Source organism: Anabrus simplex, chromosome 1 (genome assembly GCF_040414725.1).
Source record: "Anabrus simplex isolate iqAnaSimp1 chromosome 1, ASM4041472v1, whole genome shotgun sequence".
Lineage (NCBI taxonomy): Eukaryota > Metazoa > Arthropoda > Insecta > Orthoptera > Tettigoniidae > Anabrus > Anabrus simplex.
In genome coordinates, this window is record NC_090265.1 from 866,574,594 (window position 1) to 866,592,020 (window position 17,427).

Below are 17,427 nucleotides of genomic sequence, written 5' to 3' on the forward strand. Positions count from 1 at the left end.
TACGAATAAAGAGATTTTGGTTCCTGAAACCTTCAAATTTATTTTTCTAAAATAACAGAAATTTTATACTGAACCATATTAGCCCTGTCATAAATGGAAAATGAGAATGTAAAACCAAGAAAACACAATCTATTGAAAATAACACAATCTAATGAAAACAATACAAATGAGAAAAATGATGGCAACAAACATTTGAATACGTGAGCAAAGAAGTAATCTTAAATACATTTTACTTACTTCCATGGTAATATGGAACATAAACAACAGTCCTTATATAAATTTAACCTCCACAGTAAAAATCAGCTGAATGTCTACAAGGGAACTTCCAGATACTGTAAGTTATTTACAATAGATTAAGAAAGATGCAGAAGAATCATAAATTTAAATTAAATTTCACAATAACAATTAGCAGACAACAAACGTGCAATCTGGAGGAGGAGTTGTTGAAAAGAACCACACACATCCACTCTCAACCCCCTGTGGGTGGGTGGGTGGGTGGCGGTAGAATAACACGCATGGTATCCCCTGCCTGTCATAAGAGGTGACTAAAAGGGCCCCCAGGTTCTCTTAACTTGGGAGTGTGGGTTGGCAACCACAGGTCTCTTATCTGAGTCCTGGCATTGTTTCCACTTACTTGTGCTAGGCTCCTCACTTTCATCTTTCCTGTCCGACTTCCCTTGGTCAACTCTTGTTCTTTTCTCTCTCCAACCGTATTAGGTCTGCGAATCCTAGGGAATCTTTCATTTTCATGCCCTTCATGGCCCTTGTCTTTCTTTGCCCAATGCCTTCATTTTTCAATGTGTCCCTTCCATTTTAATTGTTCTGATTAGCATTATAAAGAGAATGGTTGCTTAGTTGTACTTCCTCTTAAAACAGTAAATCACCAGCACCATTCACTCTCAATCAGCAGTGGAAGAAATCCAACACACATTTTTGCCTTCGAAAAGAAGTTGGCTAATTTATGTTGTTTGCACTTTTAAAGGTGATTAAATGTTGCATCATCACCAACCAAAATTGAGAGGAACTACTTCAGTGTTTCCAGAGCTGAAAAAGCTTCTCCTTCAAAGGAACACTGTCACTTACTTCACTGTCTTTGGAATCAGTATTTTTATCTTCCTGCAGATGTTCTCGACGATGTCCTTATTGGTATGCTTCACAGTGGTATGGTTTCATCAACCTTGATGAATTTGCCAGGTGGAGGCATAACAAGTCAGTATTCTGCACCATTACTCCATTGCTGTCTTTTTCTGCTAGGTGCAGAGCATCTAAAAATGAAACTTTCATATCTGGTGGCTCTTTTCCTGGCTCCATTACATTAAGAACTTTCCTAACTAAATTTTTCTGGTAGAAGCTCTCCAAATGTAGGGTTGCAGTTTACTTTTTCAAGCGGCTGAAAAGATTACCAACTTCACATTTAGCAGAATCAAGTTACAAGGATCAGCTTTGCATAAGTCGATTACGAAGGTGATCTTCCTATTTTGCGTGGCTGTTTTGGCTTCAAAGCCAGCACCGTAGTGTAGGGGTAGTGTGTCTGCCTCTTACCCAGAGGTCCCAGGTACTATTCCTGGCCAGAACATATACCTGGATCTAAGGGCTAGTTCAAGGTCCACTCAGCCTACATGATTACAATTGAGGAACTATCTGCTGGCGAGATCGCGGCCCCAGTCCAGAAAGCCAAGAATAATGGCTGAGAGAATTCATCCTGCCGACTACACGACACCTCATAAACTTTGGGCTGAGCAGCTGTCTCTTCGTTGGCCTTTTGAGGCTGTTGTGCCATGCATTTTATTTTTTATTTTTTTTTATTTTGGTGTTGAGGGCTTATATCTGCTCCTCATACTGTGAGAACGTCATCCATGCCTTTTCATTGACATCATAAGTAGTTGGCAAAGTCTTCATGTTGGAGAAGCATTGAGGTTTCGTTGATTTTCCTATCAACACAGGGGCGCAGTTCATAAAACCATCTGCATTTACTCCCATCAAGACAGCCTTTTTTTTTTTTTCCTGTGCTTGCCACTATCTTTCCCTTTCTGAGTGAGAATCCAGTTTGGTAGGAGGCTGTAGAATACACACATTGAAATTAATTCAGGTGTACGTCAAGGTGATGGGCTCTTCCATTTACTGTTTAACTGTGCCCTTGAAAAACTTGTCAGAGTGTGGAAAAAAAAGCAGGTGCACCATGTCACTGATAGAGCAGCATCTGCGAATCAAGTTTTACTAAACCACAGCAGGCATAGTTAACTCTTCCTAGGAAAAAATTATCTGTTTGTTTTCAATCAACTGTTACTGATACTTTAGTAAGAGTTTAATCTTCCTAGGGAGAGTCAGCTCGTATTAAGAATCGACTTTCCCAGTAGCGTAACCTTTCTTTGTGTGTTGAAAAGCAATTTCCGCTTTAAAAAGTAAACTGCAACCCTACTTTTGGAGAGCTTCTACCAGAAAAATTTAGTTAGGAAAGTTCTTAATGTAATGGAGCCAGGAAAAGAGCCACCAGATGTGAAAGTTTCATTTTTAGATGCTCTGCACCTAGCAGAAAAAGACAGCAATAGAGTAATGGTGCAGAATACTGACTTGTTATGCCTCCACCAAGCAATTCTTGAAGCTACTGATTTATTTTCATTGCCATTTTCGGAGATCCATTCACATAAGTACTTAAGTTCCTTTACTGCTGCAATTTTATTCGTATCGGTAGGAAGTTCAGGTGGAACAGTTTTGATATTTGTCATAAAATTAGTTTTTTCATATGAGATTTTAATGCCTATTTTGCTGCTTGCTCTTCCAGTATAGAAATCTGTTTCTGTGCGTCAGAGATGTCATTGGCTATTAGTTCCATATCATCAGCAAACGCTAGACGGTCTCTGTAAATACCCCTAATTTTTGTTATTTCCTACTTGTACCCTACTGGTTTGTGCAGCAAGTGTCTCATCTTTCACAGCTGAGCTCTAATTCACAAATAAACCTAAATTTATTTAATTTTGATGCTGGTGGTTTTGTGTAATCAGCAGAACCGAATATAATGCATTCAGATTACATAAAATCAGCTTCATGGTCCATATCGCACTTACACAGATTCACAACTAAGTATTTTTTATTTTCCACCTTGTCGATACACTAAATTGCTTAAAGAACACAACACAAAAACACATATTTCGTTACTCATTGCTAAAGATGTATTATGGGAATGTAATAACAATGCCGTTAATCTGATGCCTCTATGTCCAACCATTCTCAAGTTATGTGCGGAAGTAGTAACTGGTCGTGACGTCACTGCGCTGTAGAGCCTACCTGGCAGCCTTGACGCTGGGAGTAAACTCCTGCAGTCTTTTCCCGCACTCCATCTGCTACTGCCGTGTTCTTCTGTTGCCAGTGTTAGTGGGCTTATTTTTATTTATAATGGATGTAAATATCATTCGTCCGTATCAGTATGAGCCAGAACGAACAACGTTTACTGATGTCCATTCAGACAGCGATCTTGACATGGATATGCTAAACACTACAAGCCGTGCCGGCACACGAATTTGGTGTAAATGTAATGAGTGTACCGTCATGGATACGGATGAAGAAAGTGTATGCTGTTGCGAATTAGACAATGTAAAAGCAGTGAAATCTGAGAAATTTATGTGTATAACAAGAAATCCCTTGTTTACAAGGCTTATTTTAGATCGTGAAGTACTGACAATGACAAGGCATATCATGAGCTTAAAAACAAAGAACATGGCAAGGAAACGTTTACTGACATCTTTAAATCCATCAAATAGAACTTGGCGTTTTATTTGTTACAAACAGTTCACTTTGTGGGTAAATTCATGGACTGCGATTGGTAAAAAGAACAAGTTGTCATACCATACCACCTATCAAAAACTCAGTGTACCGTCATGGATACGGATGAAGAAAGTGTATGCTGTTGTGAATTAGACAATGTAAAAGCAGTGAAATCTGAGAAATTTATGTGTATAACAAGAAATCCCTTGTTTACAAGGCTTATTTTAGATCGTGAAGTACTGACAATGACAAGGCATATCATGAGCTTAAAAACAAAGAACATGGCAAGGAAACGTTTACTGACATCTTTAAATCCATCAAATAGAACTTGGCGTTTTATTTGTTACAAACAGTTCACTTTGTGGGTAAATTCATGGACTGCGATTGGTAAAAAGAACAGAGTTGTCATACCATACCACCTATCAAAAACTCAGTGGATTTTTGCAATCTAGCTAAAGATTTTAAACTTGGATCATATCACACGACATGTTCGTTTGACATAACCAACACCGAGCTCGATAGCTGCAGTCGCTTAAGTGCGGCCAGTATCCAGTATTAGGGAGATAGTAGGTTCGAACCCCACTGTCAGCAGCCCTGAAGATGGTTTTCCATGGTTTCCCATTTTCACACCAGGCAAATGCTGGGGCTGTACCTTAATTAAGGCCACGGCCGCTTCCTTCCCAGTCCTAGCCCTTTCCTGTCCCATCGTCGCCATAAGACATATCTGTGTCGGTGCGACGTAAAGCCAATAGCTAAAAAAAAAAAAAAAAAAAAAAAAAAAAGACATAACCAACATGTATACAAACGTTCCAATAGAAGACACTATCAGAATCATTAAGAAGAATTTAATGAAGAGGAAATTAATAAGCATACCAGAAATTGAAGATTTTATTAATGTCTTAGAATTTGTGTTAAATCAAAATTATTTTACGTTTAATAATAAAATTTACCAACAAAAAGGGCTATCAATGGGAGTCCCAGCATCAGGAATATTGACTAATATATACTTAGACTATTTGGAGCACACGAAGATTATTAATCAAATAGAGGGATTGGATTTTTGGGCACAATATGTGGGTGATGCTTACGCTATAATGGATAACAGACTCGCCGATAGTAAATTTTTTAAAAAGATATTGAATAATTTGGATTCCAATATAAAATTTACTTTAGGAGAAGAAGAGAAAAGATCACTAAATTTTCTAGACGTGATCACAGCGAGAGAAGAAAAAGGATTTTTTTTCAAAATACACAGAAAATCCACTTTCACACCGACCACTATCAGGAACAACTCGTTATACCCTGAGGCACAGAAAAGATCAGCATATTACAGTTACGTTAACAGAGCATTTAGTATACCATTATCCAAATCTGGAAGGAATAAAAAACTGTTGTTTATCCGACAACAAGCTCTCTTGAATGGTTTCAATAATAACATGATGGATAAAATAATTATTAAATTTTCAGAGAAGCAACAATCTAAATTAGCAATTGAACCTAGTAAAACTGAGAAATACATCAAGTTCACATACAATAATCCAAACATACACATAATAACAAATTTATTTAAGAGAAAAAATTTCAAAATCACATTTTCCACCAATAACAACATGAAACAGAGTATTTTCAACCATGATACAGTAAATCTCTCAGAAAAGGATAAATTTTTTTATTCGGGAATATATAAACTTACATGCTTTGAGTGCAAGAATACATACATACGACATTCTGGCCGCAATTTTAAAGTAAGATATTTAGAACATGTGAATGCTGAAAAACATAGAAGATTCTCAGCTATGGGAACACACATGACTACCACAGGTCATTAATTTACCAACATAGAACAAGACTTGACCATCATAAAAAAAATTAAAAAGGGCAGCTTAATGAATGCATATGAAGATCTATACATTCATCTAGACCTACTTGTAAAGAAAAATGATAACCTTAATGAGGCTATAGAATATAAGAATATAAAATTCAGATATATTTGAAAATGCTTGAAAAAGATCACAAGAAAAGAATTGGATTCTCTCCACCTCCAGACAGCTCTATGACGTATTCCTCCTTCTTTGAAGCTGAAGATAACAACAAGGATGTTCATGACACACCAGTATCCAATCACAAAGTTTATACAAGGAGTAATATCCCCCGCTCCTCCACCTCCTCAAGTACGTGAACAAGACAGAACTAATCATCACTACTACACCAGGCACAAGACCGTAAAAAAAATGACAGGAGAACCTGTTCCAGAGGAAAGAAGGTTTAAAAAGAATTGACAACTAGGAATTAGTAATGTTTCATCTGCAATAGTAATAGGAACCACATTATGAAATCTGGATTTCTTCATTTTGACAATTACTTATAAATGTATAATTTTTAGTTTATAAATTGGCCTTTTTTTTATGAATTTTTTAAGAAAAGGATAATCATTAGGATTATTATACAAGTGTTTGCTTGATAACTGCTTTCAATTGTAGAAAAAATTTATATAATTTCTCTTCAGTAGTTTGTTTTTAATGTTGTCAATCTTATGTTAATATTAAGGACACTTTCTGTAAAGCATTGATACTTTGTCATTATATGAATTTTTCATCTAAACAGTGTTATGTGGCTGAAGATGTTTATAATATACGAAACATGTACCACTTTTAAGCAATAAGTTGCCTTAAGCAATTTAATGTATCGACAAGGTGGACAATAAAAAAATACTTAGTTGTGAATCTATAATGCATTCAGGTACTTTTGAGAATGGATAGTCATCCCAAACCATATTCTCGAGTTCAGTATAACCTTTAAATTCTAGTAGGCCTAATGGTAATTTATGCAGTACAAGTCTTACCATACAAATACTTACTACATACACCAGCGACCAAATAACAAGGGACAATAAAATAAAAGAAGGGATTTCGCCATCTTGATGTGCGCTTCATATGAGATGTGCTTTATATCTTCTACTTCTTCTTCTTCTTCTTTTTGATTTTGGCCTACATTGGACCACAGAAACAACTGGTTTACTGATATTAAGAGCAATGCTTTCACGACCGATATTTGTAGATATGATAAGCTTTTGGGCTTTTGCCGTGTCAGAAAACAAGGTAAAATTATTTACATTTCACAGAGAACTTTGCTCCGCATCTTCAGAATAAAATTTCGTCTGTTCATTGACAAGACTTCTCAAATAATGAAGGTTTGAATTTAAGAATGCTTCGCCTTTGGTCTTCAGTAAGTTATACTGTCGTTCGTTGTTACATGGCTCACCGGGTGCAGAATGAACCATCTCACAATGAGAAGAGTATGAATTTGGAAAACACCAAAACAAAATAATATTGAAAGGACAGGGAAGAGAACTACCTAAATTCTTAATGGCTGGCAACCATGGTTTACTTAATTGATAGCCAGTGTCTTGTTGAAATTGTTATGATTTTTATATACTTCCACAGCTTCTTCTATAATCCTAGACCTGTAGTGTTCAGTGTGGGTAGGAGCTCGAACATCTTATATACAAAATCATGACCCATTATAGGACATGCTCAGCTATTGCTGACTTGTCTGGCTGGTTGAGACGGATATTTCATTGATGTTCCTTGATACAAGTACCAGTGGACTAGTATGTTTGGCACTGAGTGAGTTGCAACATAAAGATACTTGAGAAGTCTCCACCTTATCAATACATTAATTTATTTACTTTAAAGTAGTAAATTCAGTCAGTACCGGTTTCGATCCCTATGGGATCATCCTCAGCTGACACACAAAGAAAATAGTTACAAAAACATCACATATGAAAAATTACACCTTGTAAAACTAATCCAATTAAATCAGACGTTAAAAGTTGCTTGTTAAAATATTAGTGAGTATATCTTTGGTTAAAAGCACCTGCTGTGTGAGGCATATGACCCCACTATGTCTAGACTATTATACATTAAATGGATTTTACATTTGTGTACATTAGTGTTTAGGATATTACACTTAATATAATTGATCCATTTGATTCAAACATTCAAAATTGCTTATTAAAATGATAAATATGTCTATCTTTGGCTTAAAAAGTACATTGTTATTAAGGCATATCGTCACACTGTGCCTATATTATTGAACATGGAATGAAGTTTGCACTTATACACACTAGTAATTGTAAATTTGTTGTAATGTCTTGAAAATATTTGTTATTTGAGGCTTATCACTTCATTGTATCTGATCTATGAAATGTCAATAGGATTGATATTTAGGATATTTCACTTTTGTATAACTAGTCCAATTGGAACAAACATGAAATGCTTATTGAAATGGAACTTTCTTGGCTAAAAAAATGCTTGTTATATGATATGTGTTACCTCGTGCATCTATTTTATTGTGCATAAAATGAGGTTCACACTTGTTAACATTAGTACTATGAGATTTTTATCGTCTATAGTATATACACGAAAATTTTTTGATCTGACATGGCAAGCCGGTTAAAAGTAGATAAAATAGTAAACTAATGGAATAGGTCCAGTTTCTTATTCATGCTGTTTATTTTTACCACTTTGCACTAGTAAATTGGTAAGTGTATGGCATATGTATGCTAAATTAAAGTTTATATTGTTTTTCCATTTATTACAATTTTCATAAATTGCTGCTAGTGATAAAGTTATCTTGGTCTATAGATATCGTTGAGAAAAGTTGCGTGTGTCATTGCTGAGTTGAATGGTGACTATTATGAGTTGAATTTCGTTAGAAGTGCCGTGCATCTTGATGAAATTTGAATTATGTAGTTGTTAGCCAATACATGTTTATTGTGATGATAGTGTGGAGGCTTCTTGTATGTTGTAGGGTATATGTATGTTGAGTGTTGACGCTGTGTGCTCTGCGCGGCTGCCTGTCGAGATCTGTTACGTATTATCCTAGCTAATAGACTATGACTGGGTGAGTTGGTCATGCGGTTAGGGGTACGCAGCTGTGAGCTTGCATCTGGGAGATAGTGGGTTCGAATCCCACTGTCAGCAGCGCTGAAAATGGTTTTCCATGTTTTCCATTTTCAAACCAAGAAAATGCTGGGGTTGTACCGTAATTAAGGCCATGGCCGCTTCCTTCCCATTCCTAGGCCCTTCCTGTCCCATCGGCGCTGTAAGACCTATCTGTGTCGGTGCGACATATAGCAAAAAACTCTCTGGTGCTGTACGACAAGGTATACATTGGCCAAACATGCCAGTCCTTTAGTACTTTTATCAAGGAATACCAACGAAATATCCATTTCAGTCAGCTAGACAAGTTAGCAATAGCTGAGCACACCTTATCAATGGGTCATAATGTTGTGTTCCAAGACGTTCGAGCTCTTACCCATACTAGACACTACAGGTCTAGGATTATATGGGAAGCTGTGCATATACGTAAAAATTAATTAAAAATTAAATAAAACGCGGTTGCCAGCCATTAAGAATTTGCGTAGGTAGTTCTCTTTCCTGTCTTTTCACTGGTGTTATTTCATTCAGTGTTTTCCAAATTTGTACATTTCTCATCACGAGATGATTCATTCTGCGCCCACTGAGCCATCTAGCGACGAACGAAAGTACCACTTACTATAGACAAACGGTAAAGCTGGGAAGAACTGGGAGAAAGGAGACGAGCTGCTCGACTGAGTGGTATGTTCCGAGCTGTCAGCGGAGAAATGGCGTGGAATGACATTAGTAGACGAATAAGTTTGAATGGCGTCTTTAAAAGTAGGAAAGATCATAATATGAAGATAAAGTTGGAGTACAAGAGGACAAATTGGGGCAAATATTCATTTATAGGAAGGGGAGTTAGGGATTGGAATAAGTTACCAAGGGAGATGTTCAATAAATTTCCAATGTCATTGAAATCATTTAAGAAAAGGCTAGGAAAACAACAGATAGGGAATCTGCCACCTGGGCGACTGCCCTAAATGCAGATCTTTATTGATTGATTGATTGATTGATTGATAAATGCAAACCTTCATTATTTGAGAAGTCTTGCTTGTGAACAGACAAGATTTTCTTCTGAATATGCGAAGCAAAGTTCTCTGCAAAACGTAAAGAATTTCACCTTGTATTGTGACACAGCAAAAGGCTAAAAGCTTATTATCATGTCTACAATTAATTAGTTTAGAGAATTAAAAAACTACTTGTGATCGATTATTGCTTGACTTGGCGTTATTTTAGTAGCATATTTTTCAGCAAACTTGGCTTATTAAAGTTACTGATCTGAAAGTTTTCATGAAAAAAGGTTCCACTGTATATTTTGTTCTTCTTTTCATGTGATTTACACAACTGTTTATTTTATTTAAAGGTTGGAGGTTACAAATCAGGCTGCTGATGCATCGCGAGTAAGAGCTTTCTCTGTGGGAAGCCGTACAGCACCAGGCATTAAGCTAAGTTCTCGACCATTGGCTCATGCTTCTCGATACCAGCCATCGACTACACTGACACCACCTACTCAGCATCATTTATCAGGCCCACCAGGCAAAAAATCTTCTAGTGCACCTCTGCTATCAACATCATGGTCAGGCTCATCGTCACTACGTCAGGCTGCACAGGCTGGTACAAGTCATTCATCTGGTGAACCCATGGACGATCTCATGGAGATGGATTTCACTCGCAACAATCGCCCTTTACCACCAGCTGGTAAGTTAGTCTCCCATCATGATAGGCAAGTGCTTCCTTCCTCTGTGCCAACATCATCTGGAATGACTGCAGGTTATGTTGAAATGGCTCCACAATCCACTATGGTATCATCACCCAAACCACAGACTCCATCAAGCCCATATGTTGATATGAAAAGCGGGTTAAGTGATGAAACAACAAACATAGCTTCTTCACCACCTTACCAGATCACCAGACCTTTAACCAAGGCTAATGTTACTTCTGGGCCGTATATGGATATGCGATCAACTCCTACTGGAGAATTGCAAAGTGCAGTCGATTCAACTAAAACTTTGTCTGTCTCACCCAAGACTCGGCTGACCGTTGGCCCTTACATTGAAATGAAAAGTGGTGGAAGTATTTCTTCTTCACCTCCAGGAAAAGCAGTTGTGAAGTCTTTCAAGGAAGAAGCTCCATATGTTCACATGAAATCAGGTAATAACAGTGAAGGTTCCATTGGACTCCCTCGACCTGTTTCAATGCCTGGTGGAATGGGAGCGTATATGGACATGAGAGGGGCCGACCTACAGAATATTCATTCTCCTGTAGTTTCCACTTCCCCATACGTGGATATGAGAACAGGCAGTGGGAGCAGAAAACCAACATCCCCTATCCAGGAAGAATACATGGATATGAGTATTAAACCTGTTCGGAAAATAACAAGACAAGAGAATGAGAAAGATATTGCAATTGGTATGGGCTCTTCGTCTATTGCTAGGACTGCTCCTGTCGATACTCCTCAACCTAAGATGCCTCCGGAAGGTTATGTGGAAATGTCTTGGAGTCGAGGATCTAAGCCGTTGCTGAAATCCTCGTTGGAAGACTATAATTCTGTTAGTGGCAGCGGTGATGGTGTTGGTAGTAGTACTGGCCAAGAGGATTATATGAACATGTCCTATGAAGGTAGGAGCAGCTTTGGATCCCGTAAAAAGGAAAGGCGAGGCAGTAGAAAAGAGAAGAATCGGTATAGTTCTCAACCAATTGCAATTCAAACTTCAAGTAATGCCAACACATCGTCAACAGCTTCTACAAGCCCAGTGTTCTCATTTTCTAATCTTATCACTCCTAGCGGACGCAAGAGTTTAACAGGAACACCCCCCAAAATTCCTCCTAGCTTTTTGCCATTGGGGAGCACTAGCGTTGGTGGTTCGTCATCATCTCCTGGTACTAGTCCCTTTTCATCACTCAGACGTAACCGCAGTAGAAAAATTAGCAATGCTGGTACTGAAAATGGTAGTCGGCGAGAAAGTTGCGATATGAACAGCGGTCTTACGACACCCACTGGTTCATCTGCCACAATCTTCCCATTTAGTCTCAATAGTCCTAGTTCACCAATGAAGCCATTTCCTGGCACTGCATTGGGAAATAAACTCGATAGTACGAAGAGTTCCACAGATTCTATTGGTAGTTCCAGCCGCATTCTCTCTTCGTATCCTGATGTGCAGCAGCTTTCCACCTCTCCCACCTCACCTGAATCCAGTAGTTCTTCAGAGCAACCTACACCTGTCAACACAGAAGCATTAGATGATATTACTGAGACTCACGACTACGTGAATTTTAGTCCTCAACAAGTGTCTGCTAAAGATCAGCGGGACAATGGAGACTACACAGTAATGAGGCCTGTACCGGTCATTTCTTCTGGTTCAAGTTATGATGCAGCTAGGAAGATTTCTGCCCCAGTATTTGGTGTAATAGACAGAAAGATAAGTAGTGTGAATCAGGGGATGGTAGACCTTACATTGAGCACTCCTTCTTTGTCGTCAACCAAGACTGCAGCTCCTGTGAAGGAATCTACGCCTCCATTTATCCGTAAATCAAGTTTAGGTCAGTCATTCTCATCATCCTCCCCATTGTTTCGCCCCATACCAAAATTGTCTACAGCCTCAGAAGTGTCTAATGGTCCTAAGATTGTTACCAGTTCTTCAGCATTGTTAAACAAACAATTGTCTTATACTGGATCCAACTCTGTTAGTGATTCTAGTAAGAATCAAAGCCTGTCTGTATCAAAAGAATCAGTCAGCTCTTTTACGGGTAGTTATAAAGGAAGGCAGCTATCCAGATCAAGTTCAGGGTCAAGTGAAACTGGGAGAAACCAGAGCATTAGTTCACTAGACTCAAACCGCAGCCAAGAGGAGACTTTGTCTGTAAAAAGTGACAGTGGAACCATTTCGCCGTCTCTTTCTTCAAGACCACCTTCAGTGAGTAGTGAACGAGAAGTGCATTATGCATCTTTGGACTTAGCACCTTCAGGCTCAGAAGGTGAGGAGGTTGCTAGAAGTCCTCGAAGCCTAAAGACAGAGTCGTCAGCATCATCACCAAGCCCTAATCCTACCAGTCATCAACAGCAAGGGGAGGCATTCAGTTATGCAGAAATAGATTTTGCAAAAAGTGAAGGTCTCCGAAATGTTTCCCCATTGAACAGAAAATCTAAACATTAAAGTGCAAGTTTGAATCGTTATCTTCCGCATAAGGCCTCAAAACCCTTGTATACTAGAAGTGTAAAATGTTTAGTTCATGCCTCTAGACAGTGGTAGTTAAAGCTGATTGGATCCCTCAAGATTTTTTAAATTGCCCCCCCTCCAAATAAAAAAGCCCATACATATGCTTGAGGTTTGATGTTTGAGACTTAAACCTTTTCAACATATGTATACTTTTGCTGTTTAATTCTTTATTGCTTTCTTGGCGGCAGCTAATAATAGCAGTTTACTGATAAAGGGATCCATTTTGCTCCCAGAATTTAAAAAAAAAAATAGAAAGCTCTTCAGTAAGAGTTGAAACATTCAGATTTTTTTCTGATTCCTGATGGCTAGTAGTTCCTTGAAACCTTTGAGAAGTTTATCATTGTTCTCCATTTCCTCAAAGACAGATGGCAATAAATAGTACCATGGCAGCTTTCTAAATAATATTTCTTAGGCATGAATTTTATTGTTGGTAATTAAAGAAATTTTGTTGTAAAAGTTTCAACCACATAAGAATCTGTTATCTCTCTTTGAAGTGCAAGTAACAGAATGGTATTGTATAGCATGTATATAAAGGGTAGAATCCAGTTACTGGTAAAACGAGAGTGAGTGATAGGAATGAATATGTGCAGTGTGAAAAAAAAAAAAAAAAAACATAGCTATAATTGATGCCCTAGATCTAGTCCCCTCACCAGAAGATTTGTAATAGACAGCATGCAGAAGTTCTGTTAATGTTCTTTCGCCCCAATTATTTGGACTTAACATTTCTTGGAGGTTAGAATTATCACAGGTTTGCAGTATGTTTTTAAATGGAGATGTTGCTATTTCTTTTTTTTTTTTTTTTTTTTCAATAGAGAGTGGTTTTACTTATAAATAGACCTGGGATTTTAGGCTCTAAAAAATTTAGTTTTAGGCGCCTAAAATAGGCTTTTAAAACAAATAAATAGGCTTTTAAAAGAGAAAATAGGCACTTAAAATATGTTTTATCATTGTGTGGATAGGCAGGAAATAGACTTTAAAATCTTACAGTATACACTTAAACTGCAACATGATTCTTTTTTACTTTAACAAACGTGGTATCCCTATTCTTAACCGAAATAACTGCAAAATTAAGGCAGAATAAAAAATACATTTATCAAAAACAATATAAAAAAGTCATGTGTCAAAAAAAAATATGGATTTTATGATATATCATTATCAGTACTGATCTAAAACCTTAATACTAAAATCACTGTACACAATTACAGCATTGTAGGCATCCAATAACGGTGTAAACGCGAATGGAGTATGTGTTTATTATTTGTGAGGAACATTCCTATAGTACTTTCATTCGTAGTTTTCTTTACAGTACATAACAATAATCTTCTCCAATTTTTCCACAGTCTTTTGTCTGTTAAAATCATTTTGAAAGCAGAAAAAGAGCGCTCCACACCCACAGATGTTAGAAGGGCATAGGAAAATTTACCTACATTTTTCAATTCAATTTCACTTGGTAAGTCTACCTTTTCCCCATCCATTACCTGATGTACGCTTTTCAGCACTGAATAACCTGGGTTCTTCTGCAGTACACTAGACCACTTGTCTCTTATTTTATCCCCTACCTTGCCCCTAGTACTTTGTATGTTATTCTCAGCTTCCTCAATTACAGAAAATTGCTGTTTGAGACTGTTTCCTTTTTCCTCCATTTTTGTAATGGTGACTGGAAGAAATGAAAAATTTGCCTGAATATACGCAGTGTCTCTCTGAACACTGGAACAATCATTTAACAGCTCTTTGACAGACTACACACTTGCAGAGTTGTCCGTTAAAGGCAAATTGTCTATCACAGTCATGATTTCCTCAAGATGTTCTGCATAATACAGGACAGCTTCCACCCAGGAATCCCAACGGGTGATGATTGGCTGTGGTGGATGGGGAATAGAGGAGAGTTTCTCTTGAAAGATGGCTATTCTTGATGGAACCTTACAGAACACTTTCTTCATTTTTGAAATGAGAGTATTTACTGCAGGAAACTCGGCCCTAACTGTTTCTGCGAGTCTATGCAAGGCATGGGCCATGCAAGTAACATGAATTAAAGACGGATAGAAAGTTTTGAGGAGAGGTGCAGTGGCAATCATGTAGGAAGCAGCATCGGAGACAAGGAGGACTTTAGAATCATCAACACTCCCAGGATACAACAATTGCAACCCCTTGTTGATGAAGTATGCAATGCTTTGACTATTGACTTTCTCAAGCTGTTTAGAGGAAAGAAGGTGAGCAGTAGATGCCTGATTGGGTTCAAGCTTTCCTAATATAAAGTTAGCAATGTACCTGTCCACAGGTTTCGTCCACACACAACCATGTGCAAGACTCGCCACTATCCTCCCTGATTGACAAAATGACCTCATTGTAACAAATATCTAAGTAGTTTTTTTTTAATGTAGATGCTGATGGGATGTGCTGCTTGGTGTATTTGTGTAAAAAAATCTCTGAAAACCAGATTATGCACAGCATTCCAGGGGATATTTGCTGCAACTAGGGCTCTACAGTACACATATCAGCATAGAAACCATTATGGGTTGTAGGAGATATTGTGTGAGCAGAGTCTGTCTAATGTTACTTTTCATGGCTGCTTTCGCTTTGTGACTGGCAGTATCTGCATGCTGCTGAAGGTGGCGTTTTTTCTCATGTGAAATCTAAAACACAATAAAGTGATATCAATTAGAGACTAAGATGAGGAATAGAAAAGGTGATCTATTGAATAAAATTTGTAATTTTGAACCATCTAAATTAAGCCATTATTACTCTAAAGTTAATTAAGAACAAGAACACTGCAGTCCTCGAAGGGCTTTGGCTTTCAATAACGGTTGCTGCCCAGCTCATGGCCTGCAGATATTGGGTGGCGTGTGGTCAGCACGATACATCCCTCAGCCGTATTGCCTTGCCTCCGTGACCCCTGCCCACAGTAGCTTCTCAATTGTCCTTACGATGCAGGGTCAACACCGTTCCAGACCTCATAGAGTTCTAAATTACTGCTTGTATTGGAAATCGAACCCAGATCGCCTGGACTAGGTCTCTACAATTAATTATAGGAGCCAATATCAAAACCTTAGTTTTAGATTAATATGAAATTTAAGATATATGCACATACCTGTTTATTGCAGTACTGGCAGAAAATAATCTTGCCATCAAAAGTCATCCCTGGAAATTGTACAAGCCATTGTTGTATAAGCGCACTCTTAGATGATTTCGTTTTAGGCATGATGAACTATATTCACTTAAACAGATGTTCTTTCACTGGTGACTTGACACAGTATGTTCCTTCTTACTACCTGCTCCTTGTTCTTCCTAGATAATCCTCCCCCTCACCCCTTCACTCGACACAGTACGTCCTTTACTACCTGCTCATTGTTCTTCTGAGCTAATCCTCCACCTCCACCCATCACTCAGCATTCCTTTGGTGACAGTTGTCTGGGAAGAGCACATTTCTGTGAAAAACCCATCCTCTGCTGTTCTGCTCGTTCCAGGGATGTCCATTGTGTGATTGTAAAAATTACAGAAGTTCAATTTTATTGTAAATGTAGAAAATAGGCATTTTAGGCACTAAATTAGTAAAATAGGCTCTAAAGGTCCAAATAGGCATTTTAGGGCACTATAAAACTCTGTTAATGTAAGGGATTTATCATGAAACGTCAACATATTTTTAAAAAATCATGTTATTTCGTAAGGAACGAAATAGGCATTTGCCTTAAAATCCCAGGTCTACTTATAAAGTATGTGTTATTAAACATGGTGAACTCCTAGGCATGCCATTGTTAAACATTTCTTTATAAATAATATATCTTTTAAATAATTTTTACATCTTTGATCAGATATTTACAAATTTATGTATAGGCCCTACTACATTCAATTTTTCAGTCTTTCCTATGAGTGAAGGCATGTCGGCAGGTAGCATATTTTCTTATTGGGTAAATGCTCTTCCTTATCATACTGGTGCGTAAAGGAAGGACGGGGAGGGGGGGACTGGATCCAGAACCATAAATAATAACTTGTTGGTCGGTTGATTGTTGTTGGATCAGTTGGTTTTGATTGATTGATTGATTGATTGATTGATTGATTGATTGATTGATTGATTGATTGATTGATTGATTTTGAGAGAATGACATTACTTCTGTGGGTTTTTAAAAAAGATGTTACTAATTTATTTTGAAAAATGTGTTAATATCATTGTTTTCTTCCTGTATGCTTTATCATTGATTTTCCAACTTCGTATGGATTTTGTCCATCTGTGAATTTTAACAGTAAGCATTTGCAGTTCAGTAAATAAATTAGTAAAGGGAGCACAGTGACCAAATGAGCAAGTAAATAATGAAGCAACAGCTAAGAAAATGGATAAAATTAGCCAAACATTTGTAAGCTTAACAGCAGTACCTGTAGATTGAGTTGCTTTAAACTCTCTGGACTCACTTTGTTGTGTTGTTTCAGCTACATTACACTGAAAGCTTGAAGTGTTGATCATTTGCACATTTGATAGACCACAAATGTGCCTTCCCCTTAGACTTCACAAGATAAAGAATCTTCTGTTTATG

At 37.6% G+C, this 17,427-nt stretch overlaps 1 protein-coding gene across 2 annotated transcripts in view; it reads left to right on the forward strand.

Moving 5' to 3' along the window:
• The window catches only part of chico (insulin receptor substrate 1 chico), a 454,841-nt gene extending 437,890 nt beyond the window's left edge, over positions 1 to 16,951 (forward strand). For both annotated transcript variants that reach the window (XM_067136485.2, XM_067136486.2), the window contains one exon: positions 10,048 to 16,951. In XM_067136485.2, the coding sequence (XP_066992586.2) occupies positions 10,048 to 12,838 (2,791 nt within the window). In that variant the 3' untranslated portion in view covers positions 12,839 to 16,951. The remainder of the gene's footprint in view (positions 1 to 10,047) is intronic.
• The last annotated feature ends 476 nt before the right edge of the window (positions 16,952 to 17,427 follow it).